General features: G+C 34.4%; 2 protein-coding genes across 4 annotated transcripts in view; one reads left to right on the forward strand and one right to left on the reverse strand.

Moving 5' to 3' along the window:
- Positions 1–1,063: 1,063 nt before the first annotated feature.
- Positions 1,064–27,786, reverse strand: part of LOC116173537 (glutamate receptor ionotropic, NMDA 2D-like) — a 59,588-nt gene continuing 32,865 nt past the window's right edge. The window contains 8 exon segments of the mRNA XM_031491056.1: positions 1,064–3,217; positions 8,357–8,440; positions 8,564–8,626; positions 8,845–9,596; positions 9,598–9,641; positions 9,690–9,909; positions 10,426–10,644; positions 14,718–14,961. Of these exon segments, the coding sequence (XP_031346916.1) occupies positions 3,178–3,217; positions 8,357–8,440; positions 8,564–8,626; positions 8,845–9,596; positions 9,598–9,641; positions 9,690–9,909; positions 10,426–10,644; positions 14,718–14,961 (1,666 nt within the window). The 3' untranslated portion in view covers positions 1,064–3,177.
- LOC116173762 (farnesyl pyrophosphate synthase-like) lies at positions 19,932–21,795 on the forward strand. Of its 3 annotated transcripts, none has more exons than XM_031491439.1 (5): positions 19,932–20,117; positions 20,223–20,486; positions 20,527–20,821; positions 20,868–21,305; positions 21,358–21,795. In XM_031491439.1, the coding sequence occupies exons 2-5, from the start codon at positions 20,446–20,448 to the stop codon at positions 21,697–21,699; spliced, it is 1,116 nt and encodes a 371-aa protein (XP_031347299.1). In that variant the 5' UTR covers positions 19,932–20,117; positions 20,223–20,445; the 3' UTR covers positions 21,700–21,795. The 3 variants fall into 3 exon arrangements, with proteins under 3 accessions (XP_031347299.1, XP_031347301.1, XP_031347300.1); XM_031491441.1 differs by having other exon boundaries at positions 20,552–20,821; XM_031491440.1 differs by having other exon boundaries at positions 20,578–20,821.

The following is a 27,786-nucleotide window of genomic DNA, read 5'->3' on the forward strand; positions in this document are numbered from 1 at the left end:
TTTCCTTTGAAATTCCAGCATTCTTTGGAAATTGTTCAATATTCAGTAGCGTGTAATGTAACCAAACAAAATTGTTCCCGTATTAAGTTAGCATACGAATACTGCGAGAAATACTGAATTAGAAAAACAAAAGTTCAATATTTGGGAGTGGAAAGATTCAAAGAAATTATTTTATCATTGATGCAATGTTTCAAAACGTGGAGATTGAAGGGCACACAAGGTCGCGGTTTGTAAATGCAATGCAGCTTATTAGGTTTCCACTTGAAACCCTGCACTTAAAAAATTCGAGCACGAAGATTAAAATAATTGAAAGCAAAAAAGCCAAAATGTCAAAATTCGAGTAAACAAAAATACACTATCAATTCTGAAATGAAATTTTAAACTACAGAAATTGTAAGCTGCCGCAGCTTTATATCTCTTGACTTGCCACAAACAAAATTATATTTATTGTAAAATGGTTCAAATAAATATTATTATGGTCGGTGTTTCTTGTGAGAACTCAGGTCTAGCCTGGTTAACTAATCGCACGGATTAAAATCAAGTTACGATTAGTGTCTGTGTCTGTGTCTGGTGAAGTTATGTAGGGTTCTAAAATAAAAAATAAAAAATAAAATAAAAATTCACACACTCACATTGGAAATCTAGGGATAGTACATATTATGTAATTCATACTTACCAACATAGCTATTGATGGCCACAATAGTCAACGCTATCAGGAAAGAGGAAAACAAAACAAAAAAATCATTATAACAATTTATAATAATAAATATAATAATAAAATTATAATAATAATAATAATAATTATTATTATTATTATATTTTCACTTAAAAAATATTTCCTAAATTTGTAATTTTAAAATTTGAAGAACAAAAACTGCACATAAAATGAACCGATACAACGGAATATCGAATGATCCTCAGTATTACCATGACTTTTTTAACGGTCATTTATTTTAAACATATAATGCATCAAACTAATGTCTTGGGCGTTAAGATAATGCTCTTTCCTGACGATCTCGGTGCAAGAATACCAACTTTGATATACAAAATCCATGTGGTCTCTTGGTCTATTTTCGAACGATCTTGGTGCATGAATATTTGGTATGCTTTGATTAAAATAAATGTGGCCTCAGAAAAAGAATTTAATAACATATTTAAAAATTCAGAAAGAGCAAAAACGTACGTAATTCACGTATTCACGATTGCGGTGGGGGTCGTTGCTTACAGTTACGGGGGATCACATCGAAGACCCCTTTCAGGCAGCATTGAATTCATCATGTTGTAGGCAACCTAAGTGAACAGTTTCCGGCGTTTTATAGTACCTAATATTAGGAATTACTATACTATTTCGATTAAGTAGTTGAATGAGTTGCTGAAATCTGCGCCACTGTACATCTAAAAAATTTGACGTACATATATGGTAGGAAATTTTCTTCTCTACAATTTTTATCCCTTGACATTTTTTCTTATTAAAATGCTTTGGAGTTATTAAGAAAAATGTGAAAAAAGGTAGATTTTACCCCACTTAGGGGGTGATTTTGCGGTGACGGGCTCAACGCCTCTACGCTAGGGTGTCAGAGGGTGTTTAGACCCTCACAACAAAGTACCTTGCAAAATTTCAGATGATGGATAGGCCCTGTGCTATCTCCAGTATGGTCATGGTAATTGTCGCCAGTTGACTCTAAAAAAGAAATTGAATAAAATGATTAAAAGAACTGTATTTCAAATTATTTAATCACCTTGTGCATTAGAAAAGTCAAAACCATTTCTGATACATACGTAAAAAAAGAGGAAAATTAGCGAGAAGGAATTTAAACTTGTTTTTAAATGTTGCTTTAGTGCCTTTGTATTTAATAAAAGAATATTAATACATTTATATTATGATTTATTGACTCTTTTAATTAATTTATTTATTGCAATACTATTTACAGTATTCTTTAAATGTTAATGTTATTGAACAGCAGACGTTTGTCACATCGATACTTACTGAATTATGGAATAACAAGTACATACATCGCATACCTGTTTGATCCTATAATAACTACATAAACCCAGATGTTAAACAAAGTTTTGTTATTAAATCAAATTTGTATTACAGAAAAGACTAACAGAACAGAACACGATCTAGCCAAATGCATTTCTCTTTTATTCAAAATGATATGTTGTGACGTACCTAATGTGAAAGAGAAAAAAGTCCCAATAAGTATAGTTGAATATCAAGAAACACACTTAGCCTAACATTTTTTTGTATTATCTCCACCTCGCAAATTAATATTAGGCCGCTAATTGAATTGGTCGAAATCAATCCAGCAAAAACGAATTTCACACTGCCTTCAAGAAATTATTTACATTTTCTAAGGCTAATAAAAAAGTCACGATTTTAAGTTGATTTAAAGCTATTAAATCACGGTGTTCGCAGAGCGAGATTCCAGCCACTTAATTTTCAGGGTGAGGTGTTAATACTTACAAATTAGTTAGTACGTTTACCTGCATTAGGACGTGGATCCTTCGGCAACGTGTCTATTAAGCGCAAAAAAAAGGTCGAAACCCTGTGAAATTCGTTACAAGAAAACAAAGAAATGCACTCTTGTTAGTGTATAGTGAGAAAATGTTAATTAATTAGTAGAAAAGATAGATCGATTCATCTACTGCGGTAGATTTATAATTAATCAGTTGAATACCTTATGTAAAATTATGAATCGCAATTCTATCTACCGATTTACATATTATATACTATGAGAATGGAGTGATAACATCAACAATAACAGCAACAACATTTTAGCAACAACAATACCGGAATCAAAATGTTACGTAGGTCTTTTTGGTAAAAATATCTATATTACTATTAAAGCTTTCAGTGTTCCACGTATATTAAAAAAGAAAGTATTACATCGGAGAGACGAATTAAAACCATACCCCGACGTGCATATAATTTTACCTATGTAACATTTTTCGTCATAACGATATAACCGAAAAGCCAACAGACTATCTACACAATGTCATGAGCCTGTCAATAGGGGGTGTATTTTAAATAAAAATGTACATGTAGTCCTTTAGAGTTTCTTTTTCGGTTGACACTAGATAACAATTGGCACACAATCATAAGAGTTTTACTTATGTTAGGGTAATAGGATAACACAGATGATTGGTGTTGCTCCTTTTCACGTTGAAAGTACATCACAGAACAGTTTCCATTTCTGCTATTTCAGTTGGAGAACTTAAACAGAGAGTGATGTTAGATAAAAAAAATGGTACAACGGTCAATTTGTCCTTAGAAGGAAATCTGTCTTCCAAAAACAGAAGGAAAATCACTACAACCCTTAAATCGTGCGACCTTTTTGTATTTTCATTCGTTTTTCTCAAGTATCTTAAAACATAGTAAAAAATGGATTTCTCTAAGAAAATCCCTTTACACATTTCACCTCTTTTCCATTCGTTCCTGAGAAGACGTGAAATTAGTTTTAGTATCAGGTTCTAATGTGATTTTGAGTTGATCGCACCGTAAAATTATGGCATTTCAATTCCCATTCAAAATGCGGCTTCGTATACAATTCAAATGGAAAAGAAAAATGGCACTTTAATCGTGTAAGAGTTACAGTTTCTGGTTTATTGTTCAAGTTCTAGACTAAGACAGGGAATTACAACCAGACGTGGAAAATAGTGCCTAATCAATAATTGCAGCAAAGTTACTAGTAACGTTTAAAAGTTATTAATCTGACAAAACACTCTCATAAAAATGGAAGATTTCAGTTGTAAATTGATTGACAACATTATTTATATTTCACAGTGGTTGGATACTCCCTGTAGGGTAAAAAAAAGAATTAATAATTTGCAGATTTATCGGATTTATGCATACATATAGAACCAGCAGCGCCAACTTGACGTTTACAAGCATTTTAAATTTTGATTCATTTGAGATTCATTAGAGAATTATTTCAGAGCGAATTTTCACTAGGGGTAGGACGTGTGTTTGGGTTAACTGGAATTCTGTTAATATTGTAATATTATTACGGCACATGGAAAAAGTAGGATTAAATTACGAATAAAGAATCTGCAACTGAAATAGCACTAGGGTCATTGAAAATAACATAAGGGAGCCATTTAATAATATTAATGATGAAGAACACGAATAAGATAAAAAAGGATGGGATAATACACCAACGGAATTGGATTTCCACACGTGAATCTTGCTATTGTTTTAAAATGTTTTCTTCCTTCCCAGAAATATTTTAGTAACCACTCCCTTATTAGATCGTTGTAATTACTACCTCCTCGTGCGTTCTCTATCTCTCTTTACCTTCTGTTGTTGGATTTGTATCCAAATCCCTTTTTGCCAGCTCATTTTCTATCTTTTATTCCACTGCTCTCCTTCTTTCGACCTCAGTCCGTCCGTATCCATTTCTGTCGTAATCTTTTCTTCTTAGTTCTCCCCACGTTCTTTCACCAATCCACCCCTTTCCTAGAATGTTACCGCCCTGCGCCTCGACGCTATTTTTTTTGCATTTTACTTATTTCCGCTGATATACAATTCGTCCTTCCGTTTAACCCTAATACCTATTCATAATATCTTTCTTGACCACTCAGGCTCCAATTCTCTATATCAATCTAATCGCCACCACCCCCTTCCCCTTAATTCTCTTGTCGGCGCATTTGCCCATTGTTTCTTTGGTAACCTAAATATTTAAACTCTTTTACCTCTTCTATTCTTTCCTCCCTCCATTTCTATTCCATCTCCTTTTTGCTTCCACCCCCTTTCCCAAATCTCATAATCTTTGACTTCTTTGACATCTTGTTCCTTAAATAGATTATAATATAAGTTTGGGTTGAGTAGGCATAAAACACCTCAGACTCTTTCCCTTCTTTTCTTACCCTCAATCTTGTTTCTCCATATAGTTCCTTGTGTTCCTTCTGTCCTTTAATTTCATGTTTATTTTGCCATTTTTCATACTTTTTCCACTCTGTCCAATGTTGCCTTTAAGTCCACGAAAAACACTTTTCCCGCTCGTATTTCCAATTCCTTTTTAGCAATCTGTGTAATACAAATATGCAGACGATCGTCCCCCTTCCTTTTCTGAAGCCCAATTGTGTTTCCTCCAACATCCTCTTCTCTTCCGTTTTCCTTTCTAGTCTTTCGTTCAATATCATATTCTATACGCCGTAATTATAGTAATTCCCATATAAATTCTCACACAATATTTGTTCCCTCTTTTTTGAAGTTTTGAAGATGCTTTGCCCCCCCCCCTTCCCCCATCATCCTTCCCTTGGGCCTATCTGTGACGAAAATCCAAGCCTCGTTTCCCATCTCGCCTCGCCTTGTCGCTTTTGCTTTCTTCAGTATTTTTAATTGCTGCTCGATTTCTCTAGTCACCCTCCTCTCTTGTGTAGTAACTTGACAAACTGTTGTCTCCATTCCTCTAATTTTATTTCCCTCGCACTTTTCTTTTTTCCTCTGTTATCACCTTCCAAAAATCCTTTTCTGTTTTTATTTCCTTTCTTTGCTCTTCCTATTCTTTTTGTTTTTCATCTTTTTTCATTTTCTTTTGTAATTATTTCTGTCCTCTCACCTTTTTGTCGTCTATTTCTCTTCTTTCCTTCTCCATTATTTCTCAATATCTATTTCTTCTTCTCTACACTCTGTCCCACCACTCCTTTCTTTTTTCCATCTCTTTCAACTATTTGTTTTCACCTTATTGTTGTTTCCTTTATATTATTCCACTACTCCCCTGTATTTCTTCTCCTTGTTTCTGTCTCCCTCTATTCTCCGTGTCTCTTGTCCATAATTGAATCTCTCTTAATCGTTTTCTCATAATTCTAGTAGCACTTCACCCTCTTTGTTGCACTCTTTTATCTCTTGATTTTCTTTGTTGTGTCCCTCTCACCCATCTCCACCATTTTCCTTTAATTCCTGTTCTGACATTAAAATCTTCCCCCAATATTACCTAGCCCGTTCTCCTCTCTCTCCATCTCATCTACCATATTCCTTCATTCCTTCTCTGTTTATAATTATCGTTATCACTCTTATTTCGTTTCATCCCACATTCCCTTATCCCTTTTTACCCCTTTTTGCTTTTCCCTTTATTGTCCCTCTTCGCAAATTGGTTCATTTGGAATTCTGTTCTTTATTTTCTCGCAGATCTTTTATTCAAAGTGAAAGAAGGGCCAGAAAATATTTTGTTCCTGCTGGAGGCAGCAGTTGAGATCACGGGAATCGAGAGAAGGGGTATCTAACTAGTAATCACGAATAAGGATTTCTGCATTTAGGGAAAAAAAATTAACAAAGTATTAATAAAAATGGAGGATAGATATTAGGTTCTTTCTGTGGGTAGTAGGTCCGACTTACGGAAGGAGTTAAAAAAAGAAAGGATGTGAAAATTTACAGGGATTCTCATAATCTGACTCAGATGAAACTTTTTTGAGGCATTTGTTTATTGTTTCAGACGTGAATTTAACCAGTTTTCAACAGTATTTTTCCTACAAAATACACATATAATAATATCATCACAATTTAGAGTGTGAAAATCGGCAGATTATGTTTCTTCTGTTATTCTTGAATTTCTTTCGGTTTAAAAAAAATTACAACGCGCTCGACAATGTCAAGGTAACGTTTTTGTTTGTTTGTGACCTTCCCACTCCCCTACGTCACGCTTAAACCGTCAGATTATAGAAATGCACACCTTTCAACACGTAGTTAACCCACCTTACTTTAATCTGACGATCATTTCTAACTATGCATTGTGTGGAGATACGGGGTGCAAAATATCCCTCTTTATGTTAATCTGCCGCGTTTGAGTACATATCAAAATTCCCTATTGGGCTCCTATACTATAAACTACAGAACAACAATTCGTTTTTATTTAAAATACTGAATCTCGCATCAAAAATAGTCTAAAAACAAGGTTACTCCCATTTCCATTGGTTTAATCCTGTTATATTCCGCCGAACAGCGAATTTCCCTTTGGAAAAAAGTAGCAAACGCTTATTTTTAATCGATTTCAAAAAGTCAAATGTAAAGAATTTAAAAATGAGAGGTATACACGGTCAAATAAAATAGATTTGATTTAAAAGACTAATTGTTAGGGCTCAAAATGTTCGTCACGTCACGTAACTCTAATTTTGGTGTTCAATTAGGTTGGGCCACCCTGAATGTAGCATAATTTGAATTTTTGAGTGCAAATATAGTGGGCTATTTACGAGTAAACACAAAGTTGGTTTATTTTATTTGAATTTGTATTTCCTTCAGAAATTTCCTTCGCTTTTGTAATTTATTTAATTTAGATAAGGTGTGAGAAGTGATTTTGAGTGACTTATAAAGTGTTACATCTGGACGTTGGCGATATCATGTTTTATTGTTGGGCGAAATTTAATTAACGCACGTGTTCTTTCGCTGATAGAGAGATGCAGATGTTACAAAGAATCGCATTGTGTAATTGTGATTGGAGATTTATTTAAAAATTTATGAAAGAGGAGTTTTTATGTCGGAAGCGGTGTTTCTAGTATTGAAGCCAGCGAGAAGACAAGGCTGTTGGTTTTGCGACGGTAGAGGAGCGATTACATCTTTTTACGATAAATATTCGGGCGTTCATCCCTATTCGTTTAATCATTTCGTGAGTTAAATGCGCTTAGTACAAGTATCGCAAATCGTTTGCAACAGATTATTAGAATTATTTAAAAAAAACTGTAAGTAATTTAAGATTTTTGAATTTCTTTAAATTGTCGACCGCCGGCGTGCGGAGTAATGTGCCCAAATAGGATTTGTAAACTTTTCTTTCTTTCAGGGATTTTTTAAATTCTTTCTTGTGTTTCGGAATCAATTTTTTTCATTGCCAATCAATAAATTGTGTGTTTACTCGAATCCAAAGTGCGACACAGATAGTTTTCATGGTAGATTTTTTTATTCGTGCCCATGATTTATTTCAGGCGTTAATCATAATTTGTGGAGTTTATAATTTTTACCTTGCAAGTCTAAAATGATAATGGAAAAATTAGACATGGTTAATAATACTTAGTTTTGGAGATAATTAAGAAAAACGAATTTCAGCTGACGGCGTCTTGGTTGTAAAAACAAGGTTTTATGGTGTTACTTTGACAGAATCATTCCAAGGGCAAAGATTTTATACGTGAGTGATTACTAAAATAATAATGCATGACAGAAAACTTTGACTTCCGTTGATTTCGAAATAAAAAATTATAACTAAAGTAAGTCATCTCATTTTGGGGATTTTCGTACAGACAGACGGAAACTTGAGCATCTTAGCTCAAACTGAAATAACAGATAACATTCATGTCATATTAAATGTCGATGCGCAATGAAAGTCAAAGGTTTTGTCGTGAACGTGAAAATAGAAAGAGACTATACCTAAATAAATCTGTATTGCTTCCCATCTGATCAATATTTAAACTCTTTAACCTCGCACGCGCCTTCTCTGCCGTTATAACCACTCTGTAAGTAATTATTTATTGTACCGTTAATACACACACGGGACACATTAAATGTACACTCTAAGGCAATTAACTAGATATCATTCTCTAACACACATGCAAAGGCAAATCCGTGTAGACTTACTCTGAGGAATCAGACGAAGAACTTAAGCAGGACTTAAGACAATTGGTGCTACGTTGAGGATGCCTACCATACATAATAATTAACATAAGTAGTAAGATATGTTGAGGTAAATTGTTGCAAAATCCCATAACAGAAAAGCACGGGTGACTTTTAAGAAAAAAGTGAGCCAATTGGTAATTGATTGAGAAAAAAAATCATGCTGCGTGCTACTTGTATCCAACTTCACTTTAAATTGAATACCAGTAAAAACGATTATGGACAAATTGATAGTGAGTACTCACTGTTTTTGTGGCGGCGGCTTAATTCCGTGCGACTCCAATTCCTTTTCGAGCTGCTTGCACCTCATCTGCGACAGATCAAGTTCTCGCTTCACCTTCCACAGATGAGTATCACATATTGGGTCGCGGCAACGATGGTTTCTAAGTATATCTTGAGCTTCGAAAACGGCACCGCGAAACGTTAGGCTTTTACCCATCGACAAGCTGATCAGGGCGCAACAACCTCCCCGATCAGTTTTGGCGAGATGCTTCCTCACGTACTTAAAGTAGAGGTGCTCGAGAAAAAGCAAAAGCGCTGCCAGTAATATTCCGGCCATCAGCAGGAGAAAGGCAGATAAGAACTGCTCTAGCGCCAATGGATCCGAGCTCTTATGCTCTTGCTTGCCAGGTTTACAGGTGCCCGTCATCCAGTACCTTCGCAAACGCTCGAGGTCGCCGTTTTCCCTAAAATCGAGCAGTCTTTTATTGAACATCTTAAGATATTTGGAATTGCGGGGGAATGCTAGACCGTATCCTGTCATCGCGTACCAGGATCCTACCGTCAGTAATCTACAGTCTTCGTCTTGAACGGTTAAATAATCTAATACCGTTCCGTCGTAAATAAAAGCATCTAGTTCGCTATTTAAAACCGCAGCTACACCTTCTAGTATTGTACTTTTATTGTATAATCTCATATACGAGTGCATATCTTTGAAATATTTTGCGATCGTCGAGTCCGAGTGTGACCAAGGGATCGTTCCGAATCGCAAGGTCGGTCGGTTTATTGGAGAACGGCCTGGATAGACGATGATCGTCCAATCCTAAAAGTGAAAATTAATGGTCGCCAAATAAATCAAGTGCAGACGTACCAGAAAATTCGAAATATTCCTCTCTCGTAATCATGAACGCCGCAAGATTGGCAGTGTATATGGCAAGGAAGACGACAGCGAACATGGCCCAAACGTTAGTCATAAATCTCGCCGTAAAGCCTCTCGGAGAGTCGACGTGTACGGCCGCTTGAAAAAGCACGGCCCACACTAGCCAATACGTTCGAAATAAAGAAAATCGATGCGATGCAGATGGCGAACTCTGGAAAATAAATAGCACCCGATAATTAATGGCGATTGTTTGCGTTTGAATGGTATTTATGTAGTTAATAAAGTACCTTTGCTACAAACTACAAATTATCTTATTCTATGAAAATTTGTGGCACCAATTTATTACTTCCACTTCCACCACCTTGAAATATCGCTCATCCAGTGTAGTCATCAAAAATCATTTGTGGACATGGAATTAGGGGAGAACCGAAAATAAAACACAGGTGACGAGGGATTTCGTAGCGGCTGACACATTTTTTTGCAACAGTACCCACATTCAATCTGACATTAAAAGAAATTGTGCGATATAACTTTAGGAATTGATGAAAAGCTAAATAATGAGGTTTTATAGTGAACGAAATATAAATCGAACGTCAAGTCGAAATGGTTTTTTTCTCAAATTCCTCGTTAATAAATTTTTATTGAACATGATTAGGTACGACGCGCTATAATTAAAATTATTAACTAAATCTTAGTGCTAAAAATGTGAATGGAAAGCGATTCTTACCTTTACCTGCTTCAGCGAAAGCTTCATGTTGAATCCACTCGGCGATAACCATTCGAAAAGAAATATTGTAAATGTAGCCGCCTGTATCGCCACAACCCCGACAAGCATCCACGATGCCGTATCGAAAGGTTCCAGAAAGGCGGTAGGCGAAATGATACCCGTTCGTTTCGCAACGACGATTGCAATCCCGGTCTCCATAAATGGAACGCTAAAATCCACCTATAATAAGAAACGATCTAGTGTATTTATTGTACGGAAACAGAACTTTTAAATACAAGCATCAGATGTTGCAGTTGCTATTGAATTATGTTAGAAAACGTACAGAACATCCTCTGGGGATATTGAATTGAATTTTTTATGTGGTGAGTGAAAATGTGCGAAAATAACGATCAAGATTTGTATTCGTCTTTTTATAAGTTTAAATATTTTATCCAAAGTTTTCGGTTGGTATCACCACAAACACAGTCACTTTCTAGATATGTAATACCGGCCACAACAGCTCAGCAAAGGTTGTGACCTGATACTTAAAAAGATGCCCTCACTCTGGGGCCACCCTATATCGGGGATGGAAATTTGTTATTACAATTTGACCGCAGGAATAGATATAAAAAATAATTCTAGGCAAAAACTGTTCTATAGGTAATTTTTTTGTAAAAGGAAGACTTTTTGAGATATTGGCAATCGAAAGTATCAGTTTTTCATAGAAAAGAACAATGTTTTTAATTGGTTACTGGTGAAAACTCGAAAAGTATGCATTTTATTAAAATAAATTGTGGAGAACAGCTTTTGTGACAAAGGAATGGTTTTTTTAATGATTGCTATGGCTCGAATAATGGAGAAACTTATAGAATCGGAAAAAAACAGCGGCCCCTACTGTAAGGACCCACTGTTGGGTGACATTTTGCAGCGGAAGCCTTTCTGCAAATAAATTTTGATACTTTTCTTTGTTTTTATTACTATGGAAATTGCAACAAGAAATCTTCATCATGAAAAAATTGCTTAAATGCTGTCGGCTAGCCATTATAATGCTTTGAGAAATGTTACCTCCCTTTTGCTACCCTTGCTCACATGAGAGATCTCCTTTTCTTTCATCTTTCTACTCTTCAGCCAAAGGGATATAATTATAAATGTATATTGAGGAAAATCAGAAGATGTTAAGTGTTATTGAAGAATGCATCCCCCTTTTTTCATTAATTTTTCAGTTACTAGTAGATCTACCTATCACAATTTGGGACAATTGAAATTTATTTTGTAATTTACATCTCATTTCTTACCTCCAAATAAATGAATTGTTTGAAATTGGGTTGCGGCTAATTTAAATAAGCACACCACACCTTAACCAAACCTTAATTTGTGATTACTGTGACCAATTATGTGACAACTAACTTTTGAACTAGATTTCATTCAATAAAAATGTAGTGGAATCCATGGACACCAAATTCCGGGGGTTCTTTTCTACGTTAAAAAAATTGAAAAAATTTAGTTTCGCAATAAAGGTAAAATTCACAAGAAAACCTTGGCCATGAGAATTTTGCTCCGGGTAATTAAACAAATGTTATAGTAAACTGGAAACACAACATTTGTTGCCTTTGTTGTCAGAGCTGGGCAGAATACTTTCAAAAAGTATTTGCATACTAAATACTTTTACGTCCAGCACAAGCGAATACTAGATACAGATAAATTGAAAGTATTCAAATACTTTAAAAAATAAGCATTCAAATACTTTAGAATGTATTCGAATACTTATGAAAGTATTCTAATACTATCATATATTCGAATACTATAAAAAGTATTCGAATACTTTGAAAAGTATTTCATTAACTTACTTTGAATAGTATTCGAATACAGTAAAAAGTATACTTGTCACTCAAATACATTAAAAATTTAAAATAGTGTACTAGATAAAAGTCTTAATACTACTCAAAAAATCAAGTTATACTTTGTATGGGGTTAGCTTTCTTTATATTTCTATTGTTATATACAAATTTAAGGGGAGTAAAAGCGTAATATTATTATTATATTATTATATAGGAGGAACCTACCTACCAGGACCTTTCTTATACCAGTTATATCTTTAAGAATACGTGTATCAGTTTTCAAAGCCTCGTGCACATGATACGTACGCCTTTCTGAAATTAATCCTAGCGATTTTGGAACAGATCTTTTATTGACCACCCGTTTGTCCGTGTGCATGATAGTTTGTTTAGAAACGTGTGATCGCTTTGAAAATTGGTACACATGGTCTTAAGGATATAAGAAAGGTCCCTATTGCTTTTAAGTTACGTAGACTATCGAGTCAAAAAGTTTCACTCCAGGATCATTCGGTATTCAGTTGTATCGGATTTTTATATTTCATTTTGTGACAATGGAAACTTTCCCTAAACATTTCTAAATTGTTCTCAAATAATTGAATAACTTAAAAGTACTGCCTTTTTTTGGGACCGGAAAAGAAATTGTCTGAGATCGACCGGGAAAACATTTTCTTATAGAATGGGGCCTGTAGAATCCATAATTTCAATCAGTTTGAAGATTGGGCTACTAGATCAAAAGTTACAGCCCTTTAAATTTTCTTTCGAAATTGGTTTCTAGTCCGTAACTTTTGATTGAGAAGTCCAGTCGAAAAAGTACGAATCGTTTTGGACTCTACGCACCAAATAAGAAAAAGTGTTTTCCCGAGAAATTTTGGAGTAGTCAATTTTTGGCAAAAAAGGAATACTTTGCGAAGTATTCGAATACTAAATATTTGTGAAAGTATTTGAGTTACAAATATAAATACTGCTTCCATAAAAGTATTTAATTACAAAGGATTTGAATACTAAAAAGTATTTACAAAATCGAATACTGCCCAGCTCTGGTGATGTTCAATATCGCATTGTATGTGATTGTCCATAAGGTTGGGGGGGGGGGGGTGAATTTGTAGGTTCCTCCCTTCGGTTTGAGTACCTCCGTCTTTCGATCTTCGGATGTTTATGTGAATTGACATGGTATACTTCTTTTTATTGTCAGTGAGAGAGATTTTTGGCCACCTCCCCAGCTTTTATTCCTTGGTCTTCAACATAATTTCAAATTAGCAAATACGGGAGGAAATAGATGAATTTAAAGTAGGAACAAGGATAGAATCAAATCACCAACCGATGGAATTGGGTATAAAAGGGAGTATAGGAAGCTCATGAAATAAAAAAAACGTGACCTAAAATGCGCACGGCCCTCTCTCAATCAAATTTTTGCTGCTTCCTTAATAAATATTGATTTTATTGCCAAAAAGGCATTTGCCGGATTTGAATCGCTTTCAAAATCTTTTAAGCTCTCGATGCCGTTTAAGGGAACATCTGTTTGAAATTTCAACCAAATCAGTCCCGTAGTTTCGGCTGAACCTTGTTTACAAGATTCATGCTGCACGCACACATACTTACATACAGACATTTTTTAAAAATCACGTTTTTGGGCTCGTACGACCTTAAAACGTAGCGTAAATCCGGTGAAATCTCAACATCGAATTTTGGAGTGATTTCAATAACCTCCCAATTGTTTATTGGTGAGGTTAAAAAACGCAAAGACGAAGGGGGACAAGAATTGTATAGATGGGAACTAAAGAAACAAGGAGCAGAAATGGGAGGAAGTAGAGGAGTGGAAAATATAAAGAAGAAAAAAAGCAATAACGTGGAAACAATAACTGAAGGCGAAGGGATTGAAAAAAAGAAAATCGTGGTGACACAGAGTGTACATAAGAAAGAAACAGATATAGAGAAATGATGCAGAAGGAAAGAAGAGGGGAAGTAGTGGATAAAGAGGCGAGAGAACAGAAAAAAGTACAACAGAAAATGTAAAGAAAAAAGATGGAGAAACAGGAAGAATACGAAGGGGAAATCAGGCAAATTTATTTATTTATTTTTATTTATTTAGTATCGCTCTCTTGTTCTGGGCCCTCAACAGGCTCGCGCTAATTACAGAGTGACCCGCATAACGCTTTTTATAAAAATAGAGAACGATTTTTGGAAGGTGATAAGCAGAGAGAAAAAGAAAAATAGAACAAGTGGAAGAGAAAAACAATTCGTGAAGATTTTGTGTGGGTAGGTATATAACCAAGGTACGCAAGAGCACGAATCGATATATACTTAAATGGGCAGTTGATGATAATAATATGCGTAATTGTAATTATTGTAAATAATAATTAGGTGCTAAACGGATAAATTCCATATAACATTGGTCGTTAAATCACTTGCAATGTTTTTAAAGGCACTCCACTTATAAGTCACAGTGTGAAAGGGTAAAATAATAATGTATACACTTACCACTGCTTCCCTTTCAGCGTTGATCATCAAGGAAGTCATCACCATATCGGTCTTTCTATTAACTAATTCGGCGATTAGACCGTTCCACTTGCTGTTCTCGTTCGTACCCCAGCGTCCATCCTCAACCCGCACCAATTCGTACGTAAATCCCAGTTCCTCGGAAAATTTCTCGAGGAGATCTATACAAAATCCCGCACAGCACTGATAATAGCTTCCATTCCTGTGCGCTAGGGTCATATCCACCCTGAAACAAAAAGCCATCACTGCCGCAAGTTTGAAAGACCTCTCCCGTATGGGAATTGCAATCTCGCTAAGTAAATTGCGAAAATTTCTACAGGCGCGTTCATGTCAAACCTACACGATGGCGTAAATCTTTTGATCCCTTCGTACTTAACTATACGAAGTTGTAAATTTGACATCTAATTTACATGATGTGGATTTAAAACAATCCTCGTACTCATGTAATGTTGAACGAGATATCAGTTTAAGCACGCTTCGCGTAATTTCTGAAGGGCGGCGAGTTTAGTATAAATTTCCCCGTTTATTTCGCCCTCTCTGATTTGGGCATACAGAATCAGAGGGCTGTAGGAAATATTTTGTAAATAGATTTGTACAGATGGGGGGTTTAACATAATATATTGTGGAGATACGCGTGGTTTTTATATGGACCGTACAGTAAAAGACCTTTGATATAATTACTCACGTTTAATAGTCTAAGAGGTGGCTGCAGAAAAATGTTAGTTATATGGCTGAGTGTCATGTGTGCCAGCGAGAAACCGTGGCTTAAGGTTGGGGGGAGGGGGCGGTCAAATATGCCTAATTGAGAGGTATTGAACAAATATGGCATCACCGGCTTTCTGTTCTCTCTAAGTCGTCTTTTCACGAAATAAAGGAATTTCCAGTATTGGTTGGAAGCTTTGAGGCCCCGAGGTGTACACCCTGTAGAAGCGCATTCAAAATTTAAACCATTATCTCGCAGCATCAACTGAATACTGTCGATTTTGCAATACTTTTTGAAAGTCAGGTCAAAGGAGCCTTAGGTGCCGCCGTTCCGGACGCTAAAAGAAAGCAGTAAAACTTCAAAAATTTTGAAAAATCTTGAATAACTTGAAAACCTTCGATGCTGGGTCGTAAGCGGACAATTCGCGCCCGGACAATTCGCACCCGGACATTTCGCTCCCGGATAATCCGCACCGGACCATTCGCACTCGAAAAATTCGGTCCCGAATAATTCACACCCGGATAATTCTGTAAATCTTTGGTTTATTAAAATTAAATATTTTTAAGAGGCTACTAGACCATTGCCTTTACAGATTGTATGTAATAGTGGACATCTTGGTAAACATCTACTTCATGGAAAAATGTTTCAAATACTAGTTATTTGGTCTTTCATTTTCAACACATCGCGATTCTTTAAGTATTTCCATTTCTTAAACATAATCACGCTGGTTTTTTTTGAAGTTGTATGAAGAGTCTGATATAGTTAAATCCTGTAATTTAAAAAGACATAATTTTTATCTACTGCGCTTTCGTTTTGAGAAAATAAGAATAGGTAACTGAAACGTCTTTTGTGGAGTAATTAACTACAAAATAGTTATACCTAGTTATAGTATATCTACAATATTATGTGTAATATTCGCTACTTTTGAGACGCTCTTAATATTAAAACAGAATCAACATACAATACCGTACACAAACAAAGTGATAAGTCTAAAGTTAAAAATATTTACATTATAAGATCAAGCTGAAAATAGAAAAAGGAAGTAATTTTAATGCTCCTTTACATAAAGATTTCTTAATGAAGACACATAAAGATTGTTCTTTATTTCTTTAGTTGAAAAGGGTGACAAAGGAAATGAATTAAATTTATTTTAGACAAAACGAGTATGTATAAATGACAATAGAACAATGCATTTCATAGATGGCACTAAATTTGGATAAGTAATTAAGATAATATTATAATTAAAGGTAAATTTGAAAAGACCCCGATAACACAAATTGCACTTCATAAAGAAACAATAAGAGAAATATCGTAATGACATCCTTTCTATTATTTCTGGAAGATGAATAGGGTTTATTACAAGGTAAAAGTAATTAGGTCCGAAAAATCAGGTTTAAGTACGTATGACCACAACTAATTAGAACTTTAACGCCTGTATAGTATCTTCATTCTTGAACGTTTGACAGAGTGGTATTTTAAAATTTATCTGAGCACGGGTTTTGATTTTGTGTATACTTTTTTTTAATTTTAAAAAATTTTATTTCTGGTGGTAGTGTTGTGGTGGTGTTCAGAAAAGGTAAGTTTCCAGTTTTCTTAGAACCAGTTTTACGTTTCTTTGACCACATATGGCTATATGTTGATTATTGGTGACTGAGTAAAATTACACTAACTGCTTATTTTTTTGCGTTATCTGTGCTACAACTATGGTAGTGAATGAACTTAAAAGTTTCTTTTTGATTTTCTTACTGTTATTTATTTTAGAGTTTGAAGAGATACATGGAAAAATTCTGGCATTTTTTTAAGAGATTGTTAATAATCAAAACAGTAAGGGTTTTGAAAATCTTGAAACGTTTTAGGAACAGGTCGATATTGATGATTTTTTCTTTTAAATGTTTGTAAATATTAAGTACCTATATACTTCCTTTTTAATTTTTGTATGGCATATACCTAGTACTGAAGCAAAACCCTTAGCATTGGCAATTGCGCAACAAGGAAGATAGGACATCATTGGAAAGGCTTTCCTTCTCTGAATTTGGTGAGACTATAATTTTTTAGATTTGATATTTTCGAAATATTTTAAAAGTAAGTTGAGGGCGCGCTGTTGTTTATGTCATTGGAAGGATGTCGGGCCGATCACTATGTAATAGAAGCTAATGCGATCGTGCGTCAAAATTATGCAGTTGCAAGTGGTATAAAAAAGAGAAAACTTGTACCTGCAACGTCGAATGCGCTGGAAATGAAACAACTAAACCAAAAAAATTACATATCCGAATTCAGAGATGGGCGACCTTACCAACGATGCATCATTTAAGATTTTAAGGGTTGCACTGTCAGCGATGCGAGACAAAGACATTAGTGAGCAAGTTTTATTTTAGACACTGTTTCCTTCCATGACCAATTTGACGTGCAAAACCGTTTTTTGAAAATTATTTTAATTTACAGAAATAGCTATGTATGGTTTCTAATGCACCACCGTATATTATTTAGCTTCGGAGAATTAACACCAAAATCTCCCCATAAAAATTGTTATAATAATAAATGGGTAGATTTTGGTGTTATTTCTCCGAAGCTTCTTAAGCACCCCATTGAGAGTCATGGATCTTCACAATTTCAGTATATTATTCAAATAATAGCCATATAATTTATAGCAAGATCAATTTTTTTCACGATATTTATCAACAATTTTTGCTTTTTTCGTTACTTTACAGTTCTTATCTCTTTAATTTTACGGAAACTCTCAAGAATCTATTTGTTTTACGTTCAAATATGATTATAATTTACTTGAGATTCTTTTAAGACAATACATACGTATTTCGTTATGTGTCCTTTAATAGGACGACATCGAAGGTTAGAGAACTAGGAAACGTAACTTGCAGCTATTAACAAATAATAATTGTTAAAATTTTATTTAGACTTATATTCCTATTGCAATATTATTTTTACGTGCTAAAAGGTTTCCAAATGAAAAAAACCTTCATTGTGAATTGGTACAATAAAACTGGGTAAATAGGTTTAAGAAATGTCAGGTGACAGTTTTGCTGATAGACCGATACCTGCGTTTAGCAGCATCCGTCTACTTGTGAACATGAGTGCATGGACAATTTACTTCACGGATGCGTGTCTTTTTACCTTTTTTTTGTTTTTTTTTAAATAAATTTTTATTCATGGTACCTTTAGCAAGTGTTCTCATGTTTAATACGGAGATTACAATAAAATAAGTACTAAATTCCAGATTTTGAGTGATATGGATGCTATTAAAGTGACCTAATATCTCTACTGCTTTGATACGGTCCATTCCATTTAAAAAGGTACATAGGATTGTACGTATGAATTCTTGCCTCATAAATACTATTAAAAAAATTATTCCTCTACAAATTGTATGGCTATTGTTTAACAAACATAAATATTTAAGTGCTACATTAAAATGCCAAAATCAAGGAAAATATCGTCTTTTGACCTTTTGACTTTTTTATACATAAGTTTCATCGTTGCTTATACCGTCGTCTAATGGGTTTTTAGGTTCGGCCCTCCCTTGCAAAAATTTAGTTTATCAACCTCTTCAAATTTCAATTTTACTGTGGAACCAACCACGGATATGGTCGTTGGCCTTTCCAGTTTTACTGCCCTTTTGGGTTTTTAATTGTTTTCCATCTATTGTAAGTTTTATAGCTATAGTCTCTCCCCAATTATCTTTACCATCTTGTAGATCACCTGAAGATGACCGTTGGTCGAAACATGTAGTGTATCACGTTTTATTAAATTATATGGGAACGGTTTAGAGAACTTTTATTCAATATTAATAAATTATCCCATTTAGAGTTTGAACACAAAATGGACGTCACGATTCCAAAATATCCCTTAATATTGAAAGTATCCAAATTTTAAATGTAGGTATACGTCTATTACATGCACAAATTAGTAAAACGTGATATTGGTGAGTAATATTGGAGATTTCAAGCTTTGAGTTAATTTAATACCTCACAGCCGACTTTCTATGTTAAAAGTCAACCATACACAAAATACCCTCTCAGGGGAGCGAAATTCTGGTGCGAATTTTTCCGGTGCGAATTATCCGGGGGCAAAATGTCCGGCTTAGTTGACTGACTACTCGTACTTTTTATTGAGAATTAAACTCAAGGTTAAACTGATGACTGATGCTCCCCTGGCCCATTTGGGCCCCTGACTCTGATTAGGAAAACTTAGATAAGACACTTGCGCCCCTATTGGCATAATGAGGTGCAAGACTCGTGTGAAGTGAACCACATGTAGGAGTACGTAGAGTAATGGCAGACACCGTTTTACTTTGTAATTCTGATCATGAGATTTACAATTGGTAATTTGGTATTGTGAAACAAATACACATTTAACATGCTAATTATGCGGAAATTATGTCATTTTAGCGTTTGTGCACTTTTTATATTCAAAGTCCAATGGACGCCTTTAACAGAGAATAATTAGGTTAAACGTAATGAGTATTAATTAGTAGTACTAAGTAGTAATAACGTTATAATCAGATATAACCAAGTTTAATGTAATATGACGACAGCATGAAGAGAGTTTCTTAATTTGAGTACTTTTATTAGAGTGCTTTCGATCCTTGCTATTGCCCTAGAAGATTTTTCACCGAAACTTGCGCAAGCTTTCTTGAAGACACCGGATGATCAGAAAGTTATACCTAGGTAAAGTGTGTTCTTCTACAATCTCCAAAGTAGAATTGTTGAACACAAATACTCCCAGACTTTTTTTCCTACCTCACCTTGGTTTTATTAGTATTCTCCTCGCAGGATCACATCGTTTGCGAAGATTACCGCGTCGTCTACATAATTAATATCTTACTGTCGACTTAAGGCTTAGTGTGCACCATTGTATGAAGATTTATGATCACATTTTTTAAGTGCTCGTAAAATTTTTTAGTAGAGGACGTTTCCTTGGAACAATGCAATGAACAAATTCCAGTGTATACTAATTATTGTTAGGGAAACTTGAAAATTGTGGTTACCCGCGGCAATGAATCGCATACTGTTAAGACTGAAGCAAACACCCAGAATGTAAGTGTGCAAATTTCAATTTTGTGTAATTGATGTCCAGTTCGTTTTGTGGTCGAATATCTAAGCTCTCCAATTCTTATTACGTAAAAAGCGATGAGCGTGCATTTATGGAAACATTTCCCGAAGTAATACAAGTTTTAATGAATTCTCCTTGGTGTCTCCAAGTACCGAGCTTTGCAGATCATTACAAGGAGCTAATAAAGTATACGGTTTTAAAAGAGAGAAGATTCCGGCCGTCCATCGTAATGGAAGCGTATCGAGCAATGGAGTCACCTGAAAACTTTAGTAAAGAAAAGTTACATCTGGTAACTATCTTCGCTTGGAGCATAGAATTGGTAAACTATTTCGTCCGTTACTTACAAATTAGTAAAATGTTTTCAGATGCAATCTGCTTTGATCACCCTTGATGACATTTGGGATCAAAGCCCAATGCGTGGGAACGACATTCCTTGGTATAAAAAGCCAAACATTGGCCTTACGGGTATAAACGATGGAGTTATTTTGTATGAGAGCGCCTTTTCGCTAATAAAAACATACTTCTCTTCCCAAAATGTTTATACGGCACTTATGGAAACACTCCACCAATTGAGCGTAGGAACAGCAATAGGTCAGTATTTGGACTGGAAATGTAAAAGAGACTCCAAACCTACGTTCGAGAATTTTAACATGCAAACCTATCGTGGTATTGCCCGTTTCAAAACAGCGTCCGCTCTTGTCGAGACACCCTTCAAAGGTATCCGAATCCTAACAAACAATTTACCAATACCCAACAGTAGCGAAGATGTTTTTATGGAACTTGGGGTTGCTTGCCAGATTGACGTAAGTGAAATAGGGCTGCTCCGTGGCTTATTAATTCATAAAGCAATTTAAGAACGACATCTTGGACACATACAATGAAAAGGGTGAGGTAAGACATCAAGTTGGTAGTGACATTCGCGAAGGTGCGTGCACTTGGCCTGCCATTCAGGTATTAGAGAGCGGCAATAAGGAAATGATTCGAAAGTTTAAGCAAAATTATGGACGACCCCAACTCGAGTGTGAGAATGAAATTATTAAAATATTCGAAGAGTTTCGCATTTTTGGAAAATATCGTACGTATTGTCAAACGACGAGGGGGAGGTTGGAGAAACGCGCGAGGGAGATGGAACCGTCCTTGCAACGGGCAATCCTGGCTGTAACGGAAAATGTTTTACCCATTTCAGCGTACATTTAAAGCAACACTAACCATTATACGAGTATAGTTAGGTGATTGTGCAGTTTTCGGAACATTGTTCTGTTGATTACTATTTATTTAGTTGTAATTTGAAATGTGCAATAAACGTTTAAAGACAAAGATGAAAAGGTCTCAGGTAAGTATGGAACGCCGTTGTATCTTTTAATAACTGAACACCCGGACTAAAAAAATTAACTATAATTGACGCAATGGTACTAAAATTTATAGAAATTTACTTTGTGTTAACAACAATTGCCTAGTTGAAATTAATAATTGCATATCTTCCAATAACAACTCACAATAATTTCCTCTTTTACAATTTCAAATAACGGTTTTTGTGCGAAATTTCAAAAACCGTTATTGAAATGGCATATTTAACAATTTCAAATCGGCAGTCTTATTCATTATATCACGATTTAGGAATAACGTGTTGAAAATTTTAATGTTAAAAAATTATCGATTTGATATTATTAAATAATCTTTGATATCACCTTCACGCTTTGTAATAATTTTCAATTTCAAGTTGAAATAAAAAATTCAATTCTCTATTTCAAACTCGTAACTTTGGAACGCACAATTTAATTTTTAATATCAACTCTGTGATATTGGTAATTCGATTTACTTATGTCATGACATATAAAAAATTGTGGCGCCATCTATCGAGTGATGTCAACAGTGAGGGGCGAACCTCAACCCAACTAATCACGTTTGATGTAATTACCGCGAAAATCTACTTTCAAGTGCTTATTTTATTACCCACATCGTTCATAAATACATTGTGCGAATAATATTGTCAAAAAAAATGTACAATTACGCGAAATGGAGATTTTAAATTCTGTTCCGATTATTAAACTTACTGTCGCTAGAGGGCAGATCAATTTGCTATATGTGATTATATCGCCTTGATATTTTTAATTCATTTACCAATATGTGCGACTTGATATTTTTAATTCTATTGCACAAATTACTAATTTCTACTTGGAATTTTTAAATACTTTGCGAAGTTCGCTATTTGAAATTTATAATTGTAATTCTTCAATTATGGTGTTAAGAGTCTTCTTTACCTAAGCGCAACTTTTTTGCATTTTAGTGTATAGATGATTATAGCTGCAAGAGATAAGATGAATTTCTTGCTTTGTCAACTCCTGTCTTGGTCCTTAGTTAGTTCCCACCGACAATGTGCAGCGGCGCTACTTGTTACACTCAAATTGTTGATTTACCGCCCGCCAAGATACAGACTTTATTTACAAAAATTATGATTTCATTTTTTGGGGTTATGTTTAGAAGTAACTTATCTAAAAAACTGTCGGTTTACTTTTTCCATAAATCGTCTTGATCGAGAGTAAAAAAATAAAACAGATCAGCGCAATAATCGGTGCGAAACATCTAATCTTTAAACAATCGGTATTCAGTTGCTATAAACTTAAAAAAAAATATAGTCCGAACATTTTGTAGATAAAGGTCTAAATTTATAAAATAGTTCTTAAAAAAAATTGTTTTTTGAAAAACAACTAGAGTTTTTATGGCGGGCGCTCTTATGGAAATTTACATTGGATGCAGTGGGTACAGAAGACTCTTAAGTTTGTTAATTCAAACGTATTTCATGATATCGACTTTGTATTTTAAAACAATTTTTTATTTCAAAACTATTATTATTTAGAGTTGAAATATTAATAAATTTCATTGATTCCTTTGGTTGGATGTTCAATCCACAACATAACGATAATTTTCAATTTCTTGTTTCAAGTAATATCCATCCCTATTAATTTATTCCTCCACAATGAAGAATTCATTGCTGAATGTTTACAAACTGTTTTTGATATCAAAAATTTTTATCTGATATTTAAAAATAAAAGCTATTTTCAACCATAGAATAATTTTCTATTTCATTTCTTAATTTTCAATAACGAAAATATGTTTTTAAAACTCGTCAACCGATTTTTCAGTAACAGAAGTTATAATTTTGCATTTTGAACATTTTAAAACGTACCTGAAATTTTCATTAAAATCAATTAATAGGTATGCAGTTTCAAATAAAACGTTAGATGGGATTGAAATTTTTGCGACAATGGAAGAAGTAGTTTCCATATTGACAATTGTAATTAACACAAAGGTTGTTATAGTTAAACAAATTTTAATATCCTATTGAAATATACAATTCACGAATTATATTTCTAAGTTTCATATCGTGTACAATGCAAAGTATTTAAAAATTTCAAGTAGAAATTAGTAATTTGTGCAATAGAATTAAAAATATCAAGTCGCACATATTGGTAAATGAATTAAAAATATCAAGGCGATATTTTTAAATCACATATAGCAAATTGACCTGCCCTCTAGCGACAGTAAGTTTAATAATCGGAACAGAATTTAAAATATCCATTTCGCGTAATTGTACATTTTTTTTGACAATATTATTCGCACAATGTATTTATGAACGATATGGGTAATAAAATAAGCACTTGAAAGTAGATTTTCGCGGTAATTACATCAAACGTGATTAGTTGGGTTGAGGTTCGCTCCTCACTTTTGACATCACTCGATAGATGGCGCCACAATTTTTTATATGTCGTGACATTGTTTAAATACTTTATAGTTGAACAGATCCAATGTAAAAATACTTGCCGTTATTTTTCTTTTGATACAGCTGTACCTTCCGCATTTTGCATCCGGCAAGTGGTGTACTCTATTAATAACAAACAAAAGTACGTTAAAAAAGTTGAGGATCACAACTTGACTACGCATTCCTTTATAAACAAGGATAAAGACAGTATAAAAACATTAGAGGAATGTCGGTGTTGATAAGCAGATATATAAGGTGTCATTGTTTAGAATGATGGTATATCAAGTTACAGCTATCTTACATTATATGCCACGAGACGATTATCCCTTTAATAAAAGACTGCATACGTTTGCCGTTTCAGTAATAAAGTTCCATTTTGCCAAGTTAACTTAGCTAATTCTTTTTTTTTCAAAATATCTTTGAATTTAAACCATCATTTTGGTAGAAATTTTAGTGATTATGTACCTCTACTTGCATTCTTTTGTATTAGTTGCCGTTGCATGCAAAAATGAAATTACAGTTACTTACTTATTAACCGTGCATGATGAGAGCATAACTATTTGTTTGTACAAGTTACAAAAAAGATTATCACTTAAGAAAAACAGCCCTCACCATTTTCCTACAGCTACTGCAAAGTGTTGCCAGGTGCGACGGGATTCATTGGTGCCGAAGCTATTTTACGCGGACAAAGTGCGGACTGCAGTGACGATGGACATTGGAAATGTCTCTAAATTACTATTTGTACAGAAGAAGGAACCTATGTGCAATTTTTCTGTATACCTAAATGCAACAAATTTGTAAGACAAAACAAGCATTGTTTCTTTGATAATCTCGTATTCACAGAAAAACGATGCAATTTTTTTCATTTCTGATAAATGATTTCACTACCAGTAAATTTATTTTTTGCGCGATCGGTCATTTCTGACTATTTACCATGTGTGTTTCCATGACAGTAAGTGGAATTTACCAGTTGCTATGATTACGACGACGCCAAAATTACTTACCGATCTGAAAACAGAACAGCAAAAATACTTACCGACGCCTTTTTAAAAACAATCAGTTCAATGTTAACAGTCTTACATTACATTTAATCTTTAATTTAATCTTCGACATACCATTCGGCCACCGGCAAATACCTGGCTCATAAAGTCATAAAGGAAGTGCAAAGCTAGCAAACTACATCAGACACATGCACAATTTTATGAAATTATTAATTTCAATTTTGACAAATTAAACTGGTTACCTAGTGATGTACACCATACCACTTCGATCATTTCGATTTATTCTGCTCGTTAATTTCTTAGTGCATATTTATATTGGTTGAATAATTTTAATTTCGATCGCGCAAAAAATGTTATAAGCACGTCGAACGTTAAGGGTTACCGTTCTCAGACAATAATTGGAGTCGTCGCTCCGCTCCTCCTCCAAACAATTGTCTTCGAACGGTAAAAATCCCTTACCGTTCTCCATACTTAATATACTATTTTTCACTACTAGCGTCTGATGACATGTTATGAATCTTTTTTCCACTTGTAAAGTAGGCTTTCTCGACAGTTGTTCAAAGTGGTTAATAATGTGGACATTATTACCTAACTAGTAGTCAATAATGAGAACTGTCACTTTTAGAAAACACAACCCGAAATTTTGCTCAGTAAACGTTTAGACAAGTTCTCTAAAATGAATAATTGCCACCATCAGCCATTTCCAGAGAAATTACATATCTAAAATTGTCACATTTTGAAAAAATTCGAACGAAATTACTCTTTGAAAATATCTCAATGACAAAAAATAGGGCCTGGTTGACCTCTACTTCCACGTACTTGATGGTTTTTGCATGTTGTTTACTCCAATAGCCATGTCACAAGTGTTTTTCTAACCACTGGTAATTATATTCCAGAAAATGATGGCAAAACGTACAAGTGGACCTAACGCATATATACGGTTTCCTTTTAAAGGCATTTTTCAAAAGAAATTGCCCTTATGCGATGGTTTTGTCCGCCCGTCTGTTCGTTCGTATATCCATCTGTTCCTCGTCTAAACTTGAAAACGAAAAGAAACTGCGACGTTAATCCTTCACCAATCGATTTCAAGGATTAGTGCTAAATATTGAAGGATCCTTAACTCGGTCCACCACGTTTTTAACGTCCATTTATTTCAACCTTGCAAAATACTAATAAATAAATTTGAATCTAGGGCATCATAATAATGCTCTTGGTCTATTTCCCAACGATCTTGGTGCATGAATAACGATTTTGACATGATTTGATCAGAATACATATGGTCAATAAAAATACATCAAATTCATGTTTCCGGCATTGAAACCTTTTACAACTCTAAATTCATGTGTGAAGACTAATTTTGGGTACATTTTGCTCTAAAACTTTTGACCTAGACCACAGAGAAGAATATTGAACTCGATACATGACCTAGGCAATGAAAATATGTTGATTTCTATTATACTGAGCCCACAGTGTTTCCTGTTCCCGTTTCACTCGAAGTCCTATAACTTTTGTTCCTGTTGAGCCAGCTTCCTGAAAATCAATAGCGTCCGACCCTCGATACGACCTTAATGTCCAAAGTATCTACTCGTACGCCATTTCAACATGATCGGTCACTTTTAAAAAGAGGTATAGTGCACACGGACGGACGGACAATACAAAACTATAAAGGCTCTGAAGATCCTTAATAAATTAGTGTAATTTAGAGTTTTGAACAAATAATAATAGGTATAAAGGTAACGAAATACATTTCAATTGAATTCAGCTTTTTTTCGACTTCTAATAATAGCATTGTTTAAAGACTTTATAATAAAATCCATACATTCTGGGTAAACTCCCATACAAATGAATACCGAACGATCTTCGAAATTGTTTTTGGCTCAATAGTCTACCTCTACGTAGCTGAAAAACAATAACGACCTTTCTGATTTGTGTTAAAATTTTCAAAGGGATATGGGACGTTTTTAAACAAAGTTATCGTGCCCACTGAACTGACAGACAGACAGACAGCAATACAAAATTATAAACGATCTCGAGGATCGTTAAATGTGAATAATCCACATTACGTCAAAAAAATTGGGCAAATGTTACGATTTACCTTTTACAGGGATTGTATTGTAGGGACTTGAAATCAGAGTGTATTTGCTGCACCGTCGCATGCTTTTTTTTAAATACAAACTTAAAGCAAAATTTACTACCAGATTTTAATTATCGTAATTTATCTTGTTTGAACGCAACCTACTCACCCCGGAACAAAAATTATTATAAATGCGAATTCGCTTAAACACACAATAGGTAAAAACAAGTAATACGCATAGGTACCTACGTAATTTAATTATTATAAGCGCAGTGAAAAAAAACGGTCTTTACTTTAGAGCTTCAAATAAAGATTAAATAAAATATGTGACTCTTTCTCTTAACAGTAAAGTAAAAGGAATTTGCTGTCGAACTAAACATCAGCGTTTTGTTTATATAGTATAATCGTAGCCGTATAGAGTTACAACTTGCATTCTTACTCAAGGTCGC

Source organism: Photinus pyralis, unplaced genomic scaffold (genome assembly GCF_008802855.1).
Source record: "Photinus pyralis isolate 1611_PpyrPB1 unplaced genomic scaffold, Ppyr1.3 Ppyr1.4_LG6, whole genome shotgun sequence".
Taxonomy (NCBI): domain Eukaryota; kingdom Metazoa; phylum Arthropoda; class Insecta; order Coleoptera; family Lampyridae; genus Photinus; species Photinus pyralis.